We start from the raw sequence: 27,596 nt of genomic DNA on the forward strand, positions 1-27,596 counted from the left end.
TGCTGTGTTGGTACATTGCTTAATAGTGGGTAGGACCAACCTTTTAAGATGAATCCAAGACAATGGAATAGATGCTGACAGGACAGTGGCTCATCACATTCTTCTGTAAAGAAAGGTGTGGTTCTTTGACTTCGCTCTAGCCAATCATTCTCTATGTTTGCCTCTACTTGCAGATGTGTATACTTCACTTAGAAAGAAAATTCTAGAGCAAGACACTCCATTTCAAATGCTCCTTCTGCAAATGTGTGAGAGACGTTTGTCATATTGCTCAGTACTTTGCTTGAGAGGCTCGTGCACAGTGTCCCTGAGGAATTGATGTGACCACCAACTGATAGTGAGGGAAATGAAGGGGGAAGTTCTCTGTGAGGTTTTTTTGGTTGTTGTTCTTTTTGACTTTTTTCTCTCTCTCAAACACCTGTAAAAGAATTTCCCAATTCCTGCATTTCAGCCTCTGGAGATTTATTAAGTTTCAAAACACCACCACTCTATCCATTCTTTGTAGCTTGTTCAGAAAGGTATCATGGACAAACTGAGAACATCTAATTCTTAAGATATTTGGTAACACCTTTGTAAGGGTGTATTTATCATCATATTCTGAGAATGTGGGATGTTGGAGTGTTTTCAGAGTCTTAAAGCTTACCTGGCTTTTTAATAAGTAGTTGTTTCTCTTCATCTGGTGTTATTGAGGAAGCCTGATGCATGTTTATTCGGTAACTCCACTGGGTATGCTCTTCCCTGTAAGTTGATGCAGTTTATCATTGCCAGACAATATTTAGTGTTAGAGTTGGTCCTGCACAATGATGTCTTATGCTTTTAGTGAAGCTTTCAAAATACTACTTATATAGCAATGCAACTGCAGCTGTTAGGAGCAGTAACTTAGAAGAAGCACTACGCAATGAACTTTTGAATTTCCTATTAAATTTTTAATTAGAAAAAATACTGTAGAGTGTTTTGTTTGGTCACTGCCTTTCATGTCCTGTTCATATGATACAAAGTAGCCAAATAGTGAAAGTAAAATGAAATTAAAACATGTATTTTAACATTGTGTTAAATGCTTTATGAAGTTGCCCAAGCAGAAGTGTAACTCTCTGTACATTTTATGTATAGAAATTAGTTCTGTGCATTTGTCTTTATCTTTTTGTATTCACAAATCTTATACTCAGAAATACCGCTCAAAATGTAATATTCTGATTTTGAGCATTAGTCAAATATTGTAGTTACAAGCAAACTTTAGGCCATCGAGCCTTATACAATGAAAAGGTTTCCCTGAAAGAATAGCATGGGAGTTCTGACTTGTCCATCATCTGTCATGCCCTCTAAAGAGTGAAATAGTGGTTAGCTGAGCACCTTTCCCTAGATTGGGGGTGCAGGGATGAGTACGAAAAGCTTATACTCATGCTATGAAGAAGAACTGTGTTCTTCTTGCTATGCTGTGTCATGGGCAAGTTTCCTGTTTGGAGTGCTCAGGAGGGATGAAAGGAGAAACAGAATTGATTCTTCCAACAGAAGACTCAGAGAACACTGGAAAAAAAAATATAAACCAGTTACTGATGGTGGGATGTCACAGATTATGTTGCTGGCAGCTGAAGAACTCTGTGGTCACACACTCCTTCATTTTATTTTGCTATCCTTACTGTTCTCCATAATAGGCTTTGGGATTTTTTGGCAGGACAGCTTTCTTAAGCAAGAGACTGGTCCTCATGCTGCTTTCTTGGGAAAACAGAATTACCACTGGTTGTTATTATCAATGCTCGGCAGTTATCCCCTGTGTATTAATCAAACACATTTCTTTTGAAAGACTTAAGGATTATGTGCTGCTATTCAGGAAGGCCAATTGTTCACCTCAAGACTCACTTGAATAGTTTCCAGATATTTTGATTGCTTGAAGGGAGGAAGTTGTTTCACAAAAAAATAAGTCTACAAATACAATGCGAATTTTATGTCAGAGCTTCTTCAAAAGGTCTCCAAGGTCCAGAGATATTCTCAACTGTAGGTGCTTCAATAATGGAGTGGTTTTGGTTGCATTAGCAGTACCTTTTTTTGTCTTTTCTCCCCCACCACACTTCCCACACCCCTTTTTGTGAGTGAGTTCTTAGTGATTTAGAGAAATCTTTTTTGGGGGGAATTTAAGCAGAAACAATTTGGGTGTTGATGTGGGAGGCTAAGTAACATTTTCTTCCAAACTGGAGAAACTGGAGAAAGCTCCCTGAGAAGCAAGGAAGGGCAGCTGCATGGTAGAGAATTAGGAAATGAAGTGAGATCAGATTTCTTTGAGTTTTCTGCCTGTGCACTTCTTTCCATCCTCTTGTGTCTTCATTTCTCATGCTGACCACTGGTAGAAACACAAGTAATTTTCAAAACTGTTATTAATGTTAGCTGCTTATATAATCTCATTTTTAAAAGTTAATAATTCTGAGGTTTTAGAAGTTTGGTTAACTTCAATTGTTTCAATTTACTGGCTCTCAGGTATTTCATTTTACATTGTTAAGGGTTATTCTGTAAAACTGTTGCTATACTAACACTGACTCAGTTAACTAACAGTAACTCAGGGTGAGTGTAAACAACTTACACTGTTACTATCTATACTAACTCAGCATACTTTTTTTCACTGCCAGAACAGGATGCTGTATTTCTCCAAACCAGGTGTAGTACCCTTAAATCCTTAAATTATGCTCTGGGACTAACAAAAAGGGCCATGTAAAACTTGACAAGATGTATTGCAAGGAGTTCCATAATTTTGCTGTTTTTTCATGTATTCCATTACTGAGAAATTGGCTACCCCAATAATAAGCCCTTAACAGCTGTTAATGCTGTTAAGGCCATTCATGCCATTAAAATATGTGCAAAGTACAAGTACTGTGCCCTCCATGTAAGTAGCTGTTTCTTGCAGCCTCCTTCCTTGCAGGAAGGATCCAGACCTGGATCTTCCTTCACATGTGTGCACATTCACCTTTTCCTCAATCTGATAGTGATCCACAAGGTCTGCTCTTCATGTAGCTGGTAGGACATTGATGTTCTCTTGTTGGCTGCAATGACACTAAGTAAAATGCAAAGTTCAGTGGTCTGTCTTAAGCCATGAACCCACTGAGAAAGTGAAAGCAGTGGGGGCAGAACATCCTACATGGTTATATAAAAGCAAGTGCTCTATACATACCTTCAGCAAATAAGTGGTTCCCGAGTGACTGTATATGCAGCACAAGGTTTCTGGCAAACATAGTAAATCTGTTTATCTTTTTTTAGTGTAGTAAATGCTTTGAGCTTATTCTTTCCCCTTGTTTCTTGATCTACGTTAGTTTGGCTTTAGCAAGAAAGTTTTGATGAACCGGAGTATTTTGAGTATCACTGTATTTACCTGATAGGATCAAGTTGTAGAGTTTTGGTTTTTCATTGCCACTGGAAGTTTGAACATTTAGATGGGAGGAGACCTCTAAAGGTCATCTGGTCGTACCCCCTTCTTAATGCAAGACTAACTTAAGGTTGCTCAGGGTTTTTCCCAGTTGAGATTTGAATACAAGGAGATTTTACAACTTCTTTGGGTACTTGTTTCAGTGTTTGATCAAAGTCTTTTCAAAAGTTCTATCTGAAAAATTTATTTGGAGCTGCAGCTTGTGTCCATTGCCTTTTGTCCTGTCCCTGTGCATCTCTGAGAAGAGGCTGGCTCTGCTTTCTCTATAACCTCCAGCTAGGTTGTTGTTAACAGCAGTAATGACTTCCTGAGGCTAAACAAATGCATTTGTCTCAGCCTTTCCTTCTATACCTGAAGCTCTGTTCTCCAGCCACAGTACATCTTTGTAGCCATCTGCTGAGCTTCATTCCCATATGACAGTGTCTTGTACAGGCAATTGCAAAGCTGGACAGTATCCTTCAGGTGTTCCACAAGTGCCAAATGAAAGGGAATAATTGCTTCCCTTGGCCTGCTGACTGGAGTTATGCAAATGCAGCCCAGTATGCAGTTGCCTTTGCTGCAAGGGCGTGCTGCTGACTCCTGTTCAACTTGTCCCCCAAGACCTTTTCTGCAAAACTGTTTTCTGTCTGGTTGGCTCAAGCCTGTATGGGGATATTCCAGAGATACAGGACTTTGCCTTTGTTGAACTTCGTGAGGTTTCTGTCAGGCCATTTCTGCAGCAAGTTAAGGTCTCTGAATAGCAGATCTCCCTTCTAATATATAAGCTACTTCCTCCAGTACGCTCAGAAATTCTGCTGAGAGGCCACTCGGTTTCATCATTCTGGTCATGAGGAGAGATAAACCTAACATCCAATATTGATCTGGAGAAACTCCGTTAGAGATTAGTTGGACATGGTATATTTGGTTACAGCCCTTTGAGCCCAGCAGTCCAGCTGCTGTGTCACTCACTTTATAGTTCACTTATTCAGTTCATGTATCACTGATTTTAGGTCTAAGGGTACTTTAAGGTGCTGTGTTGGAAGCTTGCTCAAGTCAAGGCAGACAATACTCTAGTACTCTTCCCTCATTACAAAAAATAGATTGATTTATTTACTCTAAATCCACGCTGGATGTCTGTGGCTTCTGGAAGGAAAATTTGTCTATGGAGACAAATGGGGACCCAGGAAAATGCTTTTTTTTTGTCTGGTTCTGTGGTTCTGTATATGTCCAGCTTGCTTAAGAGCTTTCTGACTGTTTTCCACTTATGTAGGTAATGCTTCTCTTCCCTACTACTAGGCTCAAACCTCATCAGTAGAAAACAAGAAAAAGGTGACATTGAGTATCTAAGCCTCTTCCATGACCTTTGTCACTATGTCCCCTGCTACTTGAGCAGCAGGCCTACAGTTTCCTCAGTCTACTTTTTGTTGCCAGCATAACCTTCTGTGTTACCCTTAACATCCCTCTCTAGTTTCAACTCTAGCTGAGCTGGAAATTTTCTAATTTCATGCTGCCTGCTCAACCAATATTTCAAAGTTCCTACCAACTATTTGTTTTCTTACCTCTATCCTCTTTGTGCTCTCTCTTTTGGCTTTCAGAGCCATGTTCTGTGAATGGACTGAATTAAGACCTGAGTGTCTTTAGTTCTTTTTTCAAGGTTATGCAAGGTAAATTTTTCTGTTAAAAGTAAGTATCATAGTAGATGACAGATGGGAATTGATGAGAGACAGTCTTTAGTGAGATACATCTGAAAGTTTCATCAACAGTGGTGATGAAATGAAACACTGGAGATCTCAGTGTCGTTTCCTGGAAGAAGCAGAGTACCTGGAGTTCTGGAGTCTCCCAGCTGCTTCACTTTGGGACCAAAATTAAGGTTGTACTAATCCAGAGGGAGATTTCAAGTAGAAGATTTGTTTAGTTTCAAATGACATACTTGTCTAAGGCATTGAAGTCTTTAATCACTGCAACTTAGTATCCTAAATTTTCAGGGAAACTGGAACCTGAGCATAAGGTAGAGCCCTAGAAACCGAGTATAGTAAATAACTTTGTTCCTTGGCATAGTTTTTGCAGGCAGCATGTCTCCTGTCTTCCTTGGTATCAGTGATTCTTGCTTGGTTTTAGTGCGCTTTTCACTGAGATGCATAGAAAAAAAAAGTCTGTAAGGATGTCAGGTTTTTGGGTTTTATTCTTACAGATTTGTGAAGAGGAGAAGAAAGGCAATCTCGTCTCTGTTGTAGGATAACTGACAGTAAAGGTTACATTTTGTCTCCAAGCAGGTTCATGTGGCAATTGGGTATAAACATGGAGAGAACTTGTTCATTAGAAACTCTGCTAAGAAGTATTTTGAAAGGCAAGGAATAGGTGCCTGTTCAAGGGTCTTGAAAAAGAAAACAACAGCTGTGATGGTGTTTTGCTATATCATATAGCTGTAGTGATTATGAAGTGATGATATAATTAACTTTCTCAAAAGCTTCACAAAGGTAACACATTGGTAATACCAAAGAGAGCTTTTTGTTCTTTTAGTCACTGTCTATTACTTCATAGATTATTGAAATCCCCTGTCTTAAATCTTGCTGGGAACACTTAGCCCCTAATTCTTTGCCAGTCATAAAAATCATGGATTTTCATAGATGTTTATATGAAAATATTATTTTTTTCTCCCTATTGAGTCACTTCTCTTGGGATTTTGGACAGACTGACTAGAAGACAAATTGGTTGACTGGCAAAGGTAATTAAGACAGTATGTGGTGCAGGGGGTGAGCAGTTAGGGGTTCTTTCCTACTAATGATCTGTTAATTAGTGAAGGGAGCTCAGTGCCTGTATAAGCCTCTCAGGAATTACCTTTGAATGACATTTAAAACTGCTTTGGTTAAGAATGTATAATTGCAGGGAAGAGAGGCGCCCCCCCCCCCTTTTTTTTTCCTGCCAACATAGGCTAGCAGAATCTGCCAAACTGGTGCAAATATGTACATGTAATTAGTATAACATAACTATTAAACATAATTTTAATCTAAGCTAATACACAGCCCTAATACCTTGCTGAGGATATTTGTAACAATTTTAGTTACAGCAGTCCTCTGTATTGAGAACAGCAAGCACACTACATGGAGCTGGTAAATGGCAGAGCCAGTGTGTCTGATACATACTACTACTTCAAGAGCACTGCACCATGTGAATGTGTTAATATTATTTTTAGAACCAGTCTGGAATACTTGCTTGTATATAGTTGTGGGACTCAGCCTGAAGTTGGCATGGTTAATATTCCTTGTGGAATATTAATCCCCTTTGGGGGGGGGGGGGGGGGAGGTTCATAAACCAGCAGTGGGGTACCTCTGTAATCATGTTCTTTTGTGCATTTCAGAATATCTGTGGCATGTGTCCTGGCCTCTGCATTATTTATTCTTCTGCTGTCCAGAGTTATCCAGGATAAATTGACTGCATATGTGCAGGCCCTTAGCAGCTGTTAGGGGTAGAAATGAGCATTATGAAATGAAGCACTCATTCTTCAAGCTACATGCAGATGTGGTCCCAAAGGTGAATTTTTCTCTTCAGATAGAGGCAGCATTGCTTTAATGTTCTCCTGTAGAAGATAGCCAGTGAATTAGTTGTACAACTTTTTTTTTTTTTCTCGTTTAAATTAGGGTATTTTCCCAATGCAAACATCTCAGTTACAGTGCAGCTGTGGAGTAGCAGTTGTGTTGCCTATTTGTAAAGATCCTTATCCCCTCATATGTTGTGTTAAAAATAATAAGTACTAACCTAAACATCGAGGCAAAGCATTTGTTAAAGACAATCTAGTGGATTGCCTGCAAGTCTGGAACTACTATGCTTGTAGTCTGTATTTGTAGAATGGAAATTTGTGGAATGGGCACCACATTTGCCTGGAATAAAGAAAATAAAAATCAAAGTAACATCAATAACAGTGGTGCTTTAAATGAATAAATGAATTTATTCAAAACTTCAGAGTTCTGATGGAAAGGAAATGGGAAGCTGAGGCACAAAACTCCATAGGCTGGTGGGTTTTTTTGAGAAAATTTATGATTTCAAAACTCTTAATGTGTTCTTCCTCATTTCATTTCCTGAGAAAAAGAAGTAGGAGTCAGCAGCAACATAGGACTGAATCTCAAACAGTCCTAATCTATGGGCAAAAGCTTCATACACTTCGTGGCTGTGTCACTGAAGTACTGTAGTTGTCTTTTCATAGTGGCACAAAACCTTAACCTTCTGCTGAAAGATTAGATGTCATCTGAGGAAGTGTGGCATCTCAATCATGCTGAAGGAAGAAAAAAATCTGCAATGTAAAGGGGGGTCTTTGTAGTATTTGAAGTATTATTACTAAAAGCTCTGGATCTGAGGGTTAAGAAGTGAGGGTGGCAGCATGTGTTATTCACAAGTGGGTTAGTTCTGGCTGATTTTCTATTTTATCTGAATTGCTTCTTAGGTATTTCTGTCATGCAGGGCCAGTTTATACGTGTTTGTGATAGCTTAATTTTTCCACTTGAGTAGTTGCTTTCAGTAATTTATACCTACTTTTAAAACAAGTTCCAGCCTGAAAGGTAAAACTGAACAGGCTTGTCTTTAAGTTCCTGCCTTTTCAAGAGATAGATAGCTTGGTGTTTTGGAGCAGAAGAATGAAAATGCATTCAGTATTGCATATAGATGATATGCTTATTGAAAGATAAGCAGCTGAAAGTGAGTAGGTGGTGAAATTCAGAATTTCTCTTAAAATAAGTTGATTTTTGTCTTGTTGAACAATAATCTGAATAGGTATTAAAATTACCAACATTAGAAATTGTGTGTGATTTTCAAAGCAGTAGGATATGTGTAGGCAACGTGTGTAGAAAATTAATCTACTTATATTGAAAATCCTTCAGATTATTCCAAGGTAACAAATCTTCATGTGATACAGGAAATACTGTTTCTCATAAAAACACTGCCTACTTTTGTTGTTTTCTTCTAAGATTATATATATAAAGGAGATATTCTGTGACAGGAGTGGACACAGAATTCAGCATATAATTTAAAATTATTTCATTTTCATATACATTTTCATTGATAGAATGAGAAAAACATACATGCATATATATATATATATATATATATATATATATAAAAATAAAAATTTCAAAAATTTTTCATTTCTTGTTCTGAAGCTGCCCTGTGTGTAAAGATTAGAACAAAGGGTACAGGAAAGACTGTAGGATATCATAGTGAATGATAATTTCCCTGATTAAATGCAAGATAAAGCTCTTGAGAGAAAAATAATAGGAAAAGGATTTTTTTGGTACCAATTTAGCAATTGCTCTGAAAACTTGCATATAGCTCAGAAGTGATCATTAGTGTTTTGAGTTAAGATACTTGTCTCATATTCTTATAATGAAAATAGCTTACATTACTGGTAAAAACTCTGCTTAATCAACAGGGATGCCAGCAGTTAGTCTAAATTATGACAGCGTTCAGGCACTGCCTGGAATCAAGTGGTGACAATTAAGAGTTGAACTGATCTCACTGAGAGGGTAAATAATGTTCTTTTTTTTTTATTTTTTTCCCCACCATTCTCTATTTACTGTTATCTCTGTCGGCTCTGAACTTTGTGGTTCATTATAGGGCTTCTGGGAACGCCGCCAGCAAGATGCTTCTGATTGATGGTTCTGAAGCCAAACTTCAGGGGCTCTTACAATGTCTGTCAGGTTCAGCCTTGCTGTCTCCTGGGATTGCTTTCAGTTTGATTCATCCTACAGCAGGCTGTAAACCCCTCTGCTTCCTGTTGTCCAGGAGTTTATTGCAGACCTCAGAGCAGTAGCAGATTAGCAGCATGCCTAAAGAAAAAGGTACCCGGGGGGGGGGGGACTGAAAGTCAGCCACAGATCCCTGTGGGGCTGGAACTTCAGGCAGTAACTTCAACATGTTGGTCTGGATTTAGATGTGGGCCAGAGCTCATGGCCAAACAGAAAATGATTTTGTGGTAAAGGAGAAAGATGGTTTCGTCGAGAGCCTTTAGGATTTCCCAGCAGGAGGAAGAGGTAAATGGAAAGCTTAGCAAGTAAAAAAAAAATGCTGTTCTTGTTGACTGCCTTTCAGGTGTAGTAGTAATTAGAAATCATAATGCTCCAAGAATAGGTTTTCTGTATTCTTCAGATAGTTTGTTCTATAAGCGAGGACCTCTGTTGGGTTAGGTCAACTGAAAAACAAAGACAAGCAGAGCTAAAATGCAACAGACCTTTTTGGGTTTTTCCTTTTCTTGCATTTCTAAGATTGTGCACAGTTAAGCCATTAAACTCTTCTGCAAGAAAGTGATGTGTAAAGTATGATAAACTTGGAAAAGAAATACCACTAAACCAATAGGCCTGTCTCTTCTGTCCAGTTAGCAATTAAAGAACTGGCAGCACTAATGGATAAGAGTAAATCGTTGATAAAAGGTTGACCTCTCCTAAATAATCAGTGGACTTCATTAACTGATTGTGTGGAGTGGCAATTGAGCAGCAGCACTGTCAGCAAAAGATGAGTTTAAATTGGGTGTACTTTTATTTCCTCTTTAGAAAAGGGCTATGAAGCCTGGAAGAGTTCTGCTGTTGGGGCACCTGGTTTTGTCCAGGTGTTGTTTTGTTTAAGGCTGCTTGCTTTGTGCCATGTGTCAGAGGAGGATGAAGTTGTCTCTAGGGCAGTGCTTTGAAGTCTTTCGTTAGAGAAAAAATCAGAAAAAAAGTCATTTTACTTATCAGAAGCAACTAGTACTGGTTCCTGGCCAAAGTGGTGAAGTCATTTACACTCTTCACGTGAGGGTCAAAACTGGATAAGAAGTTCTAGGATTTTTGTACTAATTATCCTTCCCAATAAAAAAACCTGAGCAGTGTTATCTTCAGAAAATTCCAGAAATATGAATTGATATATTCCTGCTTTGTTTGACACTGTTACTGAGTTAAAATACAGATGTTCCATCTCCTTATCTTCCTGTTTCCCAGAAGAGCTAAATTTTACCTTTGTGAATGCATAGTTCAGTTCCCGACTTTTTCCCTTCAGCAGTGCATTCTGTAAGTGTGTAAATCTTTGTGCATTCATTTGTTTTGTCATTTTTCTGTACTGCTAGTGGGGTAAGTTATAAACACACTTGTGCAGTTTCACACTCAAATGTTTAGTATTTTAATATGCTACCATGTCTTTATTTTTTTAAGTCCTATTCTATAGTAACTACTTAGTTTTACATTCAGATTTCAGTAGTTTAAGCACTTAAGAACTTAGTTAATTTTATCCAATATCAAGACAGCAACCTGAGTTATTTTCTGGTGTGTTTACATAGCCAGTTTCCATTTTGAATTATTTTTGCAAGATGCTTTCTTCAGAGGGTTTGTAGCTATCTTGTCACATCATGTGGTATGGTTTTTTTTTCTCCAGTTACAAATGTGAACAGCCATCCATGTTATCCTCCTCTTGTAGGCCAGTAGAATGCAAAGTTTGCATTTAAAAGTAAAATAATTCTGAAGGCTTTTTTTTAGCCAGTATGTTTTTCAGAATATATGTTCCTTACCTATTTTCTAGACGGTGTGTAGCTGACATTAAAGACTTCCTAAAAAAAGTCTTGTTTTCTGCCTGTGGGTGTCAAGCCCACACCTCATCAAAGGTCAGAAGATATTATTGAAACAGTATAGCTTCTTAGCAATTTAAATTAAAGTATGTATTCCTTCATGTTCATTACTAATACTAGTGATATCAAACTCTCTTGCATCTCATGGGACAGCAGGATTAGTGGGTCAAAAGGTTGTGTTTTCTTCCTTACGGGCATTATACCTTTATGAAAGCCTCAGTTGAAGTGAGTTTTGCATATTTATTGACATTTCTTCAAGGAATGGTGGTTTTTTTGTTTTGTTTTGTTTTTTTTCCTTGAGTCTACCTACTTATTATGAGAGTTTTGGCACACACTGTTATTTAGTCAGTATAAAATGTTTAAGAACGTGACTATGAATAAATTTTGACAAAATATAATTTTTCATAGTTCTAGTGGAAAAAATATTTGTTGTCTCGGGTTTTATGCAACCTTTTGGGGAAAGACATTCTTGGTCTCAGTATTTTTCCACTACTTTTTAATATAAAGGGCCAATAGAATATACAGCTTAATTTTATTTTCACGTTCAATATATGAGGATGTTTTGAGTCTTTGTTTCAGTACATGCAGCTTGCACCACATATTTCCACAATAAGAGTTAAGAAAGCAATCAAAAATTTTATTCATGCTGTAAAGAAGTATTACCTTTAATATGCTTTTTCTGCAACTTACTGGTTGCAGAACACAGTAAGCCCTGTGCTTTGTATTGCAGTTAAATATTTGCTTTGCGAGTTACTGTGTATTGTAGCAATCTACAAAAGAAACTGCAGTTCCTGATCTGTGTATCTGCTGAAGAAATAACATAGCCCATTTCCTGATTGCAAATAATATGCTTGTCAATGTTATATTTAATTTATGTAATTTATTGTATTAGATAAGATTTGTGTTTCAGCTGTAAACCTATTAGAAAATACAGTGCTGAAATTCTTTCAGAGTATGAATGCTGACACAGCTGTGTGCAGCACCTATAAAGCTCCTGCTTTCTTGAGGTTAGTGTGGGTTTTCTGGGAAAACAAGCATTGTTCAACACTGCAGTCAGGATAAGAAACTGTGCTCAAGGGAACAATCAGAGGTTCTTAAGACCTTGAAGGGCAGCTGAAGCCTTTGAACTTAAAAGAGTTTGCAGCATTATTGCAGCATAACTGCTGTTGTTAATCACAACTACTTCCTCAATTGTACCAAAGTGAGACCTGACCTAACACTTGCAGAATAACAACATGTGTGTACCAACAATACCCACATCACCTCATTCACATGCTTACCTGACCCATTACTGCAAACTTTCCTACTATTACCTGCACCTTCCCATAGCAATACCACAGAAGTTGTCATCCCAGGCACCACCCAGGAGGTGATGGGGAGGTGTCTGCACTGGTGGTTGCCATCAGCTGTCGCTCATCTAGGGATAATCTGACTGTTGTGGACCAGGGTCCATATATGTATAGCTTCTTTCTGAAAAGACTGAGGACAAGGTCATCTCTTCCTACTGCTCAGGAGTCAGCAACCCCAGCATCTTCAAAGGAACTTCCTCAATACTGGCCCACCACAACTTGTGCATTGCATAGCTTGCTTAATCGGGTATTTTTTGTCAAACTAAGTTGTTAACACTGTTGGTTTCAGCTGTGGACCTTAGAGCTCAGCTATTAGTTTTGTTTCTATACAGTAATCTTAAAGCTACAGCCTAGACATTTGTGTCAGCAGTTTAGGTGCCACAGGAAGGCTCTGCAAACTCCTCCACAGATCTTGGGCTTGCATCTAAGTGTCTTCTGAAATGACAAACTGAGAAGCACTGGTACAGATCTTGTATTACAGGAGCTGGTGTTTTCAGACTGTACATGCTACCCAGCAGCCTCTATATGGGAGATAGGAAATAATTGATATCTTCAGTGAAAACTGTTTAGTGATCCGTAAATCAGAAAGAATTGAAAAGTATTGCTCCAAACCTCACCTGCATGCCATTTACAGTGATAGCTGGTGAGCTATGACAGAGTCTTGCTGCAGAAATCTTTCACAATTTTTGAAGCTAATCTTAATGAATGCTAATAGCTAATACTTTTGAGAGGCAAATTTTTGACACACATTTGCAAAAAATGTTAGGAGACTTCATGTCTGACATCCAATTAGTCTTTTGACAAATTGTAACCAGTGTCAAAGATGACTGTGCCTGGGGGTCTTGCTGCTTCTAGTCATGGTTCTGGTGTATGTCCAGGATAGGGCTTCTGGTGTATGTCCAGGATAGGTCTCAGGGTCTTCCATAAATACTGAGATCCTTCTATCACTGGATCCTTACATATGGCTGTTCTGTGTGGCATTATTTTGGGTTATGTTTGCAGCTATATTTTTCATTGGTGTCTTTGGTAAAAGCATCTGTCGGCTCTGTCTCTAGCTGTAGGCTAGAGATTTTCTTTGCAGCTGCAAGGCATTAACTAAAACTCCTGGAACACTGATAGTGTGTATGTCACACGGCACCACATCTGTGTGAGGACCAGTTCTTCAGGTGTCATTGGGAATCCGTAGAGTCTACCTGGCTCCTTGACCTGTGCATTCCTGCCAGCTCTCCACTGAAAACCTTCCTTTTCCTTTCTTGCTATCTTTTGTCAGCTGAATTGAGGCAACTATGAATTAAACCATAGAATAATAAAGAATGAGGCTGGAAGGCATCTCAGTAGAGTGTCTGATTTGAGCCCTGGTCCTGCTTAGAGAAGTGCTGACTTTCTGACCAGGTTGCTCAGGATGGAAATGTTCACATCCCAGACCAAAATTTGAATTGTCCTGCTCAGAAGCTTGCACTTGCCTCTCTCAAACCAAAACCATATCATAACTCACTGGTATCTCTCTCACCCGGGATAGGCCAGCAACTCTAGATCTGTTTTCCCTTTTATTTTTTGGGATAAAAGAACTGGACCTGTTGCAGTGAGGATGAGAGTGCTCTTCCATAAAACTGCATATCACTGTGATAGTTTCATTAAGAGGAATGTGTGTGTTGCTTTGTAATTAAATGACCAGTCTGACATGGGGTCTCAGTTTTTATAATCTGATGTTCCAGTCAGGTACTGGGAATGAAGCAGTGTCAACAAAAAGTACAGGAATACATTGAAAAACCCCTGTAACTAGATAAGTTATATGTACTGAAACTGTTTTTTTAAACAGCAGTAGAGATTGAGTCAATTGAAAGCTTTACTGACTGAGAAACTCTGTACAGGAACAGAAGGAATTACTTATCTCTGGGTGCTTCTGAGCTGTGAGAGATTGGTTAGGATTGGTTAAAATGGAGGGTTTATTTCTTTCTTTAGAGTGAATTTATGAATAGATGTTATTCTGAAAGGTGCAAAACTTCTGATGTTTCTACCCATATAATAGAGAATCATATGAAGAGAGAGCCTTTTTTTCTTTTAAAGTATATCTGTAAATAAGGTTTACTTGCATATTTGTAGTACTGCTGTCATCTGAAATCAGTTGACTGAATTACAATTGTTTTACTGTTCTTCCCCAGCTTTTGAACTCCAAAATCATAAGTATGTTGCTACCTTATTGCTGAAACTTTACATACCTTACTGGTTTGCTTTCTCTTTTTAGGTGTCTTGGCTTTTTAATCCAACAAGAAGTGAAATAACAAGTCTAGATAGTGGAAATATAGATGACATTTTAAGTGAGTACCATAAATATTCTTTTCTTTGTATGGCTGCAGTCACTTATCTGTGTGAATCTTGCAATGTTATTAAATGAATATGCATACCTTAGCTTTGAAAATATGAGTTGCAGTTGTCATAGAATGTTCAGTGCCTGTGATCAACATGAACTGAACTAAGGTATCACTGTAGCAAGTAACTTTATTGTCATCTCAGTGAGGATTTGAAGTGTCTAAGAAAAATACCAGATACCTTGTTTGCAGATGGGAATGCTTGTTTACATAACCAAAACCTGTCAAAAGCCGATTTTAAAAGTTGCCAAAAAATAGCACCAACTGAAACCCATCATGATGAGCTTTAAGTATCTTGCTTGTTCAGCTGTGTTTTTCCTCAGGTCCTGATTCTGCTGGCTCATAGAAAGGAGACCCATAAATTACGCAGATATGTTTTCCTTGACTGAAACCTTTTCATATGAAAAGTAGGCCATTTGCCTGTATCTTGTTGTATTAACAGGAAAAAGGTTATAACATTGTTTGAAATATATTCAGGAAAAAAAAAATCTTGATTCTTTTATTTAGATCCGATCTAGAATCTGCCTACTACAGGATGGCTTTGTGTATGAAATGTATGATTAGGTGACATAAGGTCTCATTTGTGAATACCTTTTATACAGTGGAAAATACAGAATCCTTTTTAAAAATGTTTTTCATAAGTGTGAATATGTCAAGTGAAAGTACTTCTAAATTTATCCTGTTACTTTTAAGAAATACTTTGTGCCTTCGGAAGTAACCCTTAATATCTCTGTTAATTTCCTGTCCACCACTAGCATTCCTTCCTGATGATGAAAATCATCATTTTAATCAAAACTATTTTTTTTTCCAACCTTCTCAAGAGTCATCTCTTCTAGCTTGTGGTCCTTTCCATGCTCTCAACTTGTTAATCTTCACTTGTAACTTTGTCAGTAGTGCAGATCAGTCTACTAACATTCGTTTTATAAAGCTGTAGCTGATATTCTATAGTTCTATAGTATTTATTTCAAGGGGTTTTTTGTTGTCTAGGCCATTACTGCTAATAACAGCTATGCTGTAAATTGATCTTCATATTAGGTAAAGATCACAATGTCTTTTTGAGTAAGTTTTTTAGTTTTGATGTATTTTACAGGTTTTTTTTTTTTTTTTGGTATGTGAAAAATAATGTATAGTAGCATTATTTCACTACCTCATCATGTAGTATTCACTACCTCCCTGTAGTATTACATCAGGTTTTTTGAGTGTCCTGTAGCATTTTTCTTTTTTGGGGACTGAAGATTGCTCTACTACCTTTTACCTTCTTAGCAAAGGGGGCAGGTAAGGAGACTGACTGGAAAAAACTGCACAAGCAGATTGCATGTTGGTTATTTTTCTAAACTAAATACTTCATATTTCAGCTTCTTTACTCTTTTTTAACAATTATTAATGTTCTAGATTCTGTCTAAAAGGTATACTACAGTACAGCTGCTGGCTTTGCCTTAATTTTAGATCCAGAATTACTCATGCATCACTTACTTCTTTTGTGTTTTAATACTTTTAAATATTGAAATTTTTAGTATCTAATATATCAATAAATTCAATAAAATACTTTACTGAAGGCCTCTTTCATCACTTTCCCATTTGTTATAGATTGTATTTCAGATAAGATTTATCCTAGCAATTTTCTAGCAATCAGACTAAGTTGTATGATGAATAATCTAGAAATACTTGCTTTTATAGTTTTTATGCATGTTCTTATAATGTCAGATAAAAGAACAAAGACATTTGTCTCACAGTGTGACTTTGGGTTCTTTCTTCTTTCCTCTCAGACAATGCAGATGTTGCTTTAGTTAATTTTTATGCTGATTGGTAAGTATATGAGTTTTTTTTTCTATGTTTAAACTTGTGTTTTGAAAACTGTCACATTTGACTGTAGTTTTCTAATTGAAGATACAGTGGCATGTTGCTTTCAAATCAGTTCTTTCCTGAACTTTCCTGTTTTTTTAATGTCCTGATTACTGTTTTATTATGATCTGCAATACTGTGTTTCATTCAGAGCTCCCACCAGAGGAAAAAGGCTTATACAGTAGTATGCAATAACATACTATGAAATGGAATATTATTTTTATTTCCCTCCTCTTAGCAAGATAGATTTCAATAACTTTTTGCTCCTTAATATAGAATATTCCAAAATACTCAGTTTTTCAGTTTTCTTCTGTCTTGGTCCCGCATATATTCTAGAAAAAGGCTTGAAATAGCACTAAAAATCAAATCCATCTCTTTAATCTGGAAAACTTTCCCAGTGGAGAAATAGAGAAATTATAATCAAAGGATGAAATCTGAGCAGCTGGAAAAGGAAAGAATTTGGGGACAGATTAGTTAGACATTGTGAAAGACATACTTAGAGGGAAGTGTGTGCTTGAAATTATATTACAGAAAACGAAACCCAAATTGCATACAAAATCATTAGAGTAAATTTAAGTATCATTTCTGCATCATAAGCATCATCTTGCAGCCCAGAAAGCCAACTGCATCCTGGGCTGTATCGAAAGAAGTGTATCCAGATGGGCAAGGGAAGTGATTCTCCCCCTCTACTTCACTCTGCTCTCGTGAGATCCTACCTGGAGTAGGGTGTCTGGTTCTGGAGTCCCCAACACAGGAAGGACATGGAGCTCCTTGACTGTGTGCAGAGGAGAGCCACTAAAATGATCAGAGGAATGGAGCACCACCCATATGAAGCCAGGCTGAGGAACTTGGGGTTGTTCAGCCTGGAGAAGAGGAGGCTCTGAGGTGACCTTTGATAGCAGCTTTCCAGTACAGGAAGGGGACCTAGGAAAAAGCTGGGATTGGACTTTTTGTATGGATGCACAGTGAGAGGATGTGGGGCAATGGTTTAAACTTGAAGAGGGGAGATTTAGGCTAGACATTAGGAAGAAATTCTTTCCTGTGAGGGTGGTGAGACACTGGCACAGGTTGCCCAGGAAAGCTGTGGCTGCCCCCTCCCTGGAAGTGTTCAAGGCCAGGTTGGATGGGGCCTTGAGCAACCTGGTCTGGCAGGAGGTGTCCCTGTCTGTGGCAAGAGGATTGGAACTGGATGATCTTAAAGGTCCCTTCCAACCCAAACCATTCAGTGATTCCATGATCGTACCCCTTTTTGTGTAAGAAGTAATTTTAAACGTTCTGTTGTGCCTCACCATTAATATTGGAAAAGGAATCTAACAAAGAAACCAGGAAAGTATTCAGAGAAAAGTATAACATGCAAATTAATATAAAAAAATTAGGTCTGAAAAAGAAATAATTTTGTCTTCCCTGATCAAACTAATCCTGGCTATAAATAGCTTTACAATTTCAACTTTATAATATATCCCCAAGTGCTACACTTGAAAGATTTATCTCCCTGTTGTTTTGCTTTGTGAATGTAAAACATAGCCCTTAAGGTGCAAAAGTCGTGTAGGTGATTCGAGTTCTGATGCCTTTCACATCACACTATATGTCTAAGTCTAAGGATCTGTATGGCCTTGAAACTGAAGATGCAGTTTTTCTTAAAAGATTTACACTGTGCCTTTACTGATAATTCATTCAAACGGTAGCAGTCTAATTTTTATTCTTATTTAAAAGTGGTTTTGAAAAGTTAATACTTCATCTTTTCATATATAACGAAGTTCTCAATGGTTTTATGCCTTCCCTTAAACTCTGCATAAAGATATACATTAGATCAATCTAAATAGGTATAATCATCTTAATATGTCCCTCTAGTTTTTAGACAATTTTTATGTTCAATTGGTCTGCATCTGCTAGTTTGCTACCACAGACTAAAGTGATAGTAGGCACATTTAAACCAATGGATTTTTTTCTTCAGAGACATTGCATTCATTTACTAAGTAAGCTATTTGTTTGAAATATCTTTCTTTATAATGAGTAGTACAACAAAGTAACTAGCTAAGTAAGAAACTAGGTTTAATCTCTTACCTGTTCTGTATAGCATTATGCTATAAAGGCAGACTTTAAAAAAAAATAAATTTAAGATTATTATTCTCAGTTTTTGATCTCAATACTGGGTCATAGACTACTTCAAAAGATTTTATTAAAGATAACCAAGGAAAGCAAGCCTATGAAGAGTAAATTTAGTACACTGAAATTTTAGGATCTTGAAATATATGGTTTTTTAAAGGTGTTTTTTTTTTTCCCACCTAAATTATTCAAGTTATTGTTTTTACTAGTTTTTCCCACCTAAATTATTCAAATTATTGTTTTTACTAGCTTTACTATTCAAGAACCTATTTTTGCCCAGTCAGTTACTGGGAACATTGCAAGTAGATATTCATGTAGATTAATATATTTCAGACTAATATTTTGAAGTTAAAAGGGTTTTTATTCTGTCCACAGGTGCCGCTTCAGCCAAATGCTACATCCTATTTTTGAGGAAGCTTCTAATGTAATAAAGGAGGAGTATCCAGATAAAAATCAGGTGGTGTTTGCTAGAGTAGACTGTGATCAGCACTGTAAGTAAATTCTGATTTAGGTTTTTCTGTACTATCTTGCCATACTCAATGTATTTAAGGATATACTGGTCAGCAGTCTGAAGTGCAGTTGGACCTTCCCCATCATTTAGCCCAGACAGCATTGCTTGTATACATCAGTCAAATCTGTTCTTCCAAATTTGTTAGGGCAATTTCTAGTGTTGCTTTGTCATTGCATCCATAAACATATAAATATATCCAATCAGTCTGTGTCATTTAATGGGGATAAAAGCTGCATTTATCTATTGAGTTGTCAGAGTGGTTCCAAAGAATGTTTATCAATATGGTGATAGGAGCTTTATATATATAAATATATATATAAATATATATGTATCTCTAAAGTGGTCAAAGAAGCTGTAGTACTACAAACAGTGCAGGTCTTCACAGCCAAGGAAAGAGAGGGGTAACCCTCCATTGTCAGCATCAAGATGATGTTCTGCTCAGGTCTTCTCTCCAACTAGGAGTCCTAGTGGACTGTAAGTTGACTTTTGCACAGTCAGGAAGGGATCAGAGCTTTTCTGCTTTGCTGAATTTGGGTTCTCCCCCCACCCAGAAATACAATAAAATTGGATGCCAAAATTTTCTCATTTTTTGCTGGTATTAACTAACTTGCTTTTTATCCCGCAACAAGTAAAATGTAAGGAACATCTTCTGTCATGGAAAGACAGCTGTATGGTACTGAGATTTTTAAGTGCTTTTTAAAGTATAAGGTCAACTTTTCTGTTATATTCTTCTGGAATAACAACATTTGCAGGCATTGTTTCTTTACAATAGCTTCTGATTCCCAAGGATTTGTGTGGGGGGGGGGGAGTTGGTTTGTTTTGTTATTGGTTTTCTTGGATCTGGAATACCTTTGTAGATCTCAAATATTTAACTGCATTTTCAGCTTCTTTCTTTTATCACACTCTTCTGCTTCCAGTCATCCATCTGTTTGGTGTGTGTTTGGGAGATCTTAACCAAAAGCATAGCATGAAGTATTCAGATTTGCCATCCTTAAAAGTCAGTTTTCAAGTAAACTGTCTTTTTTGTTCAGTGATCTACTGTGGGATCTACACAAATAAACTGTCCCTGATGTTTGCAGTTGTATAAAGTAAATACAGTTGCAGCAAACAGTCTGATTTGGTTTATATCAGCTTATTAAACCACTCACTCTACATACTTAAAATTACTTTTGCATATACTTTTCTATATATTCTATCACTTTCATCAGTGATTGTTTCTCACATTAATTTAAATCAGCTGGGGGGTGGAGGAATTAAGGACATTCACACTTCCACTTTACAGGAATTTGTTTTCCTTAATAAATGTGTCTTGACTCAGTGTTTTAGCAGTCTGCTTGGTTGATCTTTTAATTGAGTCAAGCTACTGAGAGGCTTCTGTAAAGTTCTCAAAAAAGACTAGTAAAATCAGCCTTGGTTGTTAAGATTTATTAAAGTTTACATGAACGATTGAAGCCCTTATTTGCTGCACCTGTACACCTGTAGTTACTTCAGTAAATCAGAGTGTCTTTGGGCTGCTGGCTGCCCAGTGTTTAACCATAAGATCTTCTTGTACAGGAAGTTATGTGCCTGAGAAAGCCTTTTTCTTTTTTTTTTTTTTTTTTTTTTTCCCAAGTATTTGAAACACTCTAGAAACTTATTGCTTAATCTCCTTATATGCTTAGGGAGTTGAGCCCATCAGAGGAGCTGGAACAGCAGCAGGCATTGTCTTCCTTCCCCTGGGAATAGGTTAAGTGGGCTAAGAGGGAGCCAAGAGCTTTGGTCTTTCTTTTTGTTGCTGGAATACCAAGAGTTCTCTGTACTCTGTGTCCTTAATTTAAGAAGCAGATGAGAATGACTTTTGCTGCAGAAGCTTTAAAATGAGAATTAAAAATCAAGTCATAATGACAGACCAAGTCTTTTCCACTGGTTTATATTGCCTTTTTGCATGAAAATACCTAAGCTTTATATGTCATTCCTGGTTTCTAGGGTTTGTTTGCTGGGTTGTAAGCAATGGTACATTTCATGGCACACAATAATTTGGCATGTCCTAAAATTTTAAATATTTCAACATTAATTTTTATAACAGCAGCTTTTTAGTAAAAAGGGTAACATTGGGATATTATCCAGCTTGCTGTAGTAGTTTGCTGAATGTTGGAATCAAGAATGTTACTTTCTTCCATGTTTTACCTTTGTGTTTTTGTATGTGCTTTTATATATATATATATGTGTGTGTGTGTGTGTGTATATATATATATATAACACTAAAAGGTTTATACCAGTATTTTGATGTTTGTAATACCTGCAGATATTATGCCACTAGTGGTTCACTGTTAGGATGGTGTTCTTGAGATGGTGAATTATTTGCATTACAAATGATCTGCTTCTTTTTGAAGCCAAGACTCTGTAGGGAATCCAAATAGCTGATTTCAGGCCACTCAAACAGCTTTCAGAATGGTCAGCCAGGCATAGATACTTTCCATTTAATGCACTATTATTGAAGCACACCGCAGGGCCCAACAGCTCACACCAGCTTCTGAGGGTAAAGCAAATTAAAGAGAATTATTGATGCACTGCCAAATGTTTGATGCTTAATGACAAAACCATCATTCTGTCTGCTTTTATAGCCAATATAAAGATGTTTTCTGGAAAGTGATAGGCCCCAATGTGATTCTATACAAAATCTAAATACTAACACTCTATTAAGCCACTGTGTATATTATATTTTACACCAGTTTATAATATCGTGGAAGATATTTATAACTGAAATGCTGAAGTTGTCAGGCAACAGCTGGTGTGGAATATACACTAAAGGTAAATCTGTTGAAGAAGGTAGTTGAAGAACGTACTCTTACAGTTTCCAAGACCTCATCCTTTTATGACTTAGAAATGTCTAAGTTCTCCTGCACTGTTTACTGCTAAAATGTTTGGTTTTGCTATGTTCGATTAAGTAGTTCACTTAATTAAAAAATATGCATCTCTCTTCTCAGTGTAGAACCTAGTAAAAGTGATCTTCTGTGTAAAATTACAGATATTTCTGCATATGCATTATTAAGAAGGGCTGACCTTTTTTGCTCGCTTGTGGAGGGAGTGAATATTACAATATACAACTTGTGTTTCTGGAGGATAATTTGTATTTTGAACAGTTCTTATTAATTTGATATTAGGAGTCGTGGTACAAAATTATTATAAACATAAGTATATATTGGGGGTTTAATTCTACTGCATCATTATTGCCTTTGAGTCCGAGTTAAAAAATAAAAAATAATGGCTGGTTTGTATACATCTTTGTGCTTCCAAAGAGAAACAAACTTCCCTCGGGTGGGGTGGTGAGAGGTGCTTTGCTAGACAGACTGTTTAGGGGGCTCTTGTTCTTTCTTTCAAAACATTCACGGGTGGTACTCTCGTTCAGTACAGTGAGCTGCTGATCTCTCTGGGTCTGGCCATTCTTCCTGCTACATGGGCTAATAGTAGTCTGCAGAGAGTTACTTAGATTGTATTGCTGCTGTGCCTTTGGTAAGCAAAATTACTGACAAATTTGGAGGTTCATAAATGAACCCGAAATAAATAAACAGTAAAAAAATGAAACTGTAAGCAAGCGTGAAGATTCATTCTCGCCACTTTGCCTGGAAAAATAATAGTGGTCTGGAAGAGTTATCTTTGGATAAAAGGGAAAGTGGAAGTGATTTGGAGACATTGTTGATAGCTCTCCTCAGGAGAGCCATTTTGCTAGTCTGTCAGAAAAGGTTATGTGATGCCTACTGATGAGGCCCTGCTAAGAGCAGGCATGGCTGTTGTGAATGCTCCTTTGCAGCAGAAGGTGGTCTGGATTTGCTGTTTCCCAGCTTCTTAGTAGCTGAGTTTGATGTAGAACATTGATTGCTTTTCATATACCTGGTTTGGTCCAACATAAAAGTTACCAGTATCTCAGTTGTTAAGGTAAAAAAGTCTAGTTCAGATGGTCTCTGGAATTCCTTCCTAATTCTGCTTCCTGTGCATATTCCCAGGTGTTACAATTGTGTGCAAGTGCCACAAGAGGAATAGTTTAACTGGGGAGGATTAATGGTGTATTATGAACTGCTTAACAGTGAGGTGAATGCAGTGATGTATCTAGCAAAGTAGTAGGCAAAAAAGGCCTTTTTAGGTGAACTAAAATTGAGAGAAACAAGCTTCAAGAATAGGAAGTAAAAAAAGCTACCTATCAAAGACAGATTTCACTTCTCATCTGTGGCTTGCCCTGGCAGGTAGCCTGAGGGACTTCAGAAGATACGATTGATCTCAAGTGAGCAAGCAGAATGCTTATCTGGTAGTTCCATCTTCAAATATATAGCCAAAGGACTTAGTTACCTTTGAGATGCAAGGTACTGTACAAGGGTGAGGAAGAGTTAAGATGATTTTACACGAAAAGATTAGTGTTAGATTCAGTAAATTCAAGCTGTATATGTAGCTGTGCAACTCCTGTAACTGATGTAAAAATAAAATCAGAAACACAGTAGCCTGGGTTTGTGCTAGCTCTTCCTTAGACAACATGAAGACCTTCCTTAAAAAAAAGGGGACATTGTGGATATTTTCAGAAGTTACTTTTTATGGGGTTTCAGTTTTGGAATTTTGATCTTCTTCCAGGTAATTTTTCAGGCTCTTGTAGTCCTCTGTTTGAAATTTGAATTGCTTTCAGGTGGTGCCTTATATTATGAGGTGGGCATTTAGGATATATATCATTATTGTTCAAATCCTAGTGGACATGGTTTTTGAGAACCAGTCCAGCAGATTTTAAACCTCAGTGTTTGGTGGTGATGTAAATTATGACCCTGGAAGACTAAGACAGTGGGCTGAGTTAATGGTGGGGAGGTACCCTGATGCTTGTAAATATTGCTGGTCCTTCAGTGGGAAGGACTTCCTTAACTTCATTGTGGGCAGGGGCCTACTTCAGTATAGTGTGTCTTGATGCAGTTTTTTAATGTATTCTTCATTGTTTATTTAATTTTAATGAATGAGAGTCTTGGTGACATGATGTGATAGACTAGGTGAACTTTTTGGACACAGTGGAGTCTGACACAGTTTGGGAATCAAGTCATGGGCTTCATGCTTGCTTGAAGCTGTGGCTTAGGTAGCGTGTGGAAAAAAAAAAAAACAACCAACCAATCAAACAACAAAATCTTACACACACCCCTGAAAATTAATTCTGGTGTTCATTTGAGTAGAAAGACACACTTGGCATAGACAACAGAGAAATGGCTTGCAGTGCAAGAGATGTAATAAAGATATGGGTCACAAATGATAGTTCTTGAAGAATCTCATGCAGAAGATGATCCTCATCAGACTTTGACAGTGTTGCTCATCAGTTGGTGTGGGTGACTTAGAAAGCATGAGTGTAAATGTCAGGCTTAATGTAAAAGCTTTTTTCAAAAATACCAGTTAAATACAGTTTATTTCAAAACAGCAATAAAAGCTGTTGTCTCATGCCAATTTTAAGAGGTAGTCTTGCTTTCTCTTCAGTAGTGCAGGGGAGGTACCAATACAGTGCATCAAGGAAGAAGACTTAGTGACTGTGAAGGTGTTCCTGTCAGGCTGTGGGGAATATACAGTAGAAATAGTTGGGAGTATTTAGAAATGGTTGTGTACCAAGAGATGTAGGTGCAAAATGGAGGAAAAAGAATTTTCTGAATTCAACAGTTATTGGAGCTCTCCTCGAAATCTCTGATTTGTAGAAGTGGAGGAGATTATCAAGTATGTCAGTAGCTTCCTATCATAAACAGTGTGAGAGTGCTCTGGTGGCATAGACACTAGGCTTGTGATGTAATGAGTCATTGTGCAAGATACTCAAGGTTTGGTTTTTTTTGGGGTACCTTAGTATCTGAAGAAAATGTAAAGTCAGAGCTGGGACACACTTCTTTTCCTTCATCTTTAGATATGTTACCCTTACCTGTTTCAAATACATCTTTTAATCAGAAAATGGACAGTGAGAATGTCTGGAAATATTTTAAAATTTAATTTAGGATTTACTATAACTAATGCAATCTATGAATGAGTTCAAATAATATTCCATGTATTTGCATTGTGTATTTCCAATTTTCAAAGGAATATAATTTTGTAGTTGCTCTGCTTATGCTAACTCTACCTGTATCAAATGCCAGGGTTTAATGAAGCATTTAAGGTTTACTCTATTTGACTTTTGAATGAATTCAAACAATTTTTCATGTACTTGCATTTTATATTTTGTAAAAAGATGGTTTTCAAATACTTACTTGTGTAGGACCATCATCTCTCTGTTAGTTCAAATACCAGTATTCATGGAATCTCAGTGTAATTTGTAAAAAGCATGCAAGTTCTCACTCATGAAATAATGTTTGAATTCAGTCTTGACAATGGGCATTTTATTACTACTTTTTTAAATCTCCTGAAATTTCCACCTTGGGTATACCCTGAATGCCCATTGCACAACCCCCGCATCCTCATACAACTGAAAGAGCAACCAAGATGATGAAGGGAGTGGAACATCTCCCTTATGAGGAAAGGCTGAGGGAGCTGGGGCTCTTCAGCTTGGAGGAGAATGAGGGGTGACCTCATGAATATTTATAATTATGTAAAGGGCAAGTGCCAGGAGGATGGAGCCAGGCTTTTCTCGGTGATGTCCAGTGATAGGACATAACCCCCCACTGGCAGGGGGCTTGGAGGTGATAATCTTTCGAGGTCCCTAATGTTCTGTGTTTCTGTGAAATACCCTGAAGGTAAAAAACCCAGGCTGTGAGACAAGTTGTAGTTTTGGTGTTCTCTTGCAGTGGAGTTCTGTAACAGTAAGAATGTTTTGTCTTGAGTTCCCAAAAATCCGGAGTGCATCTGGTTACTTTGTTTCTCCAGTCCTTCCTCATAAAAACTCGAAACTTGTTGCTGGACTTGAGAGAAGAGCTTTCCAAGTCATTAAGTACTTAGGAACTTTGATTAAAATGGTTGCTGAATACTGGAGATGCACAAACCCCATTTCTGAGTGTAGCAAAGGTTGCTGTAAAAGCTCAAAGTTACTGGGTCATGCTCAGTGTGCCGTGACCCCCTTGCTGGTTATGTGTCAGCTGCCCTCTCAGTGTTTAGCTGGGAACTACCTGCTCAAGTGAGCTTAACTGCTGTGTCCCAGTGAGTAATCAGTGTGTAAAGAGGGACAAAGGGACACTTAAAATACTCGGGTGGGGCATAGTGAAGAGCTGGATGATTGCCTTAGTAGCGACTGAACATACAGGAGATGCATTCATGGGAAATGGGGCTTTATTGCTCCTGCTCAGCTTGCTTCTTTCCTTCTCTTCTAATTTTACTGTAAAACCTCTTTCCATTTTATTATTCCTCTTTTGCATTCGTAAGTCCCACGAATAAATAACTGACCTGTGTAAAGGTGAAAACAGCTACATGAACATAGATACAAGTTACTTTATTGTATGAAGCTCTGTGCATGTATTGATGTGTATGGAGAACTCTCGTGAGGGGTATGCTGACACTGGTTGACCAGAGAGGTGTCTGCCTTCATTCTGAAGCCTGATGTTCAAAAACTGAACAGCTCAGAACTGTACCAGCAGTTTTATGGCCCACATAGGCATCAAGAAATGTTTTGCACAAGGTTCTCTAAAATTTAATTCATGACGATTTATATTTCCAGCACTGTACTTGAGGCAAAAATCATAGTGAATTTAAGGAAGAACAAGGGATGATTTATTTTAATAAAATTTTCTCATGTGGATTAATTAACTGAAATTTGGCAAGCTTTTAAGATTCTCATGTTATCTCATCTCTTGTCATGCTCTTAAATTTGGTTTCCTAGTTGTTCATAGGAAGTGTACTCAGTGACTATAGCTGACTGAGTATTTACTTATCCCAGATTGTGGTCAGGATTTCTTAAAATGAAGATGAGTGTATGAGAAATTCAGAAGCTCCAATCTATTCTCTCCCCTATGATGGTGTTTTGGGGCTTTTTGGCCGTTTTTTAGTTCTCATTTAAAGATGTAGGACTACTGGTTCAGAGATTCCACTTGCATGCATATATATAAATGTATAAGATACCGTGTTTGGTGTACTGCTGTATTTGTATGGTTTTGGTTTTATTTTCTTAATTTCTTTTTAGCGGATATAGCTCAGAGATACAGGATAAGCAAATATCCAACTCTGAAACTCTTCCGGAATGGAATGATGATGAAGAGGGAATACAGGGGCCAGAGATCTGTTACAGCAATAGCAGATTATATCAGGCAGCAGAAAAGTAACCCTATTCGGGAGGTCCAAGATTTGGAAGAAATCAGTTCCCTGGATGTAAGTCTTGCAATTTTAATCCTTCTAAATATGTTAATTTTATTTTTAATGTTGATCTGGTGAAACATAATGTATTTGAAATACATATTTGCTGGGTTTTTTCCATTAATAATGTTATGACTGTTTTTTTTAAACTGAGTGGAAAACTGAATCATAGAATCACTTTACAGGACATGGGGCAATGGGTGCA

General features: G+C 37.5%; 1 protein-coding gene across 3 annotated transcripts in view; it reads left to right on the forward strand.

The window, feature by feature from the left end:
• The window catches only part of ERP44 (endoplasmic reticulum protein 44), a 45,234-nt gene that overhangs the window by 2,646 nt on the left and 14,992 nt on the right, over positions 1-27,596 (forward strand). For 2 of the 3 annotated variants that reach the window (XM_071736951.1, XM_071736953.1), the window contains exons 2-5: positions 14,559-14,631; positions 16,449-16,488; positions 19,006-19,121; positions 27,222-27,406. In XM_071736951.1, the coding sequence (XP_071593052.1) occupies positions 14,559-14,631; positions 16,449-16,488; positions 19,006-19,121; positions 27,222-27,406 (414 nt within the window). The remainder of the gene's footprint in view (positions 1-14,558; positions 14,632-16,448; positions 16,489-19,005; positions 19,122-27,221; positions 27,407-27,596) is intronic. The other variant, XM_071736954.1, reaches the window with a different exon arrangement.

This window comes from Heliangelus exortis, chromosome 2 (genome assembly GCF_036169615.1).
Source record: "Heliangelus exortis chromosome 2, bHelExo1.hap1, whole genome shotgun sequence".
NCBI lineage: Eukaryota > Metazoa > Chordata > Aves > Apodiformes > Trochilidae > Heliangelus > Heliangelus exortis.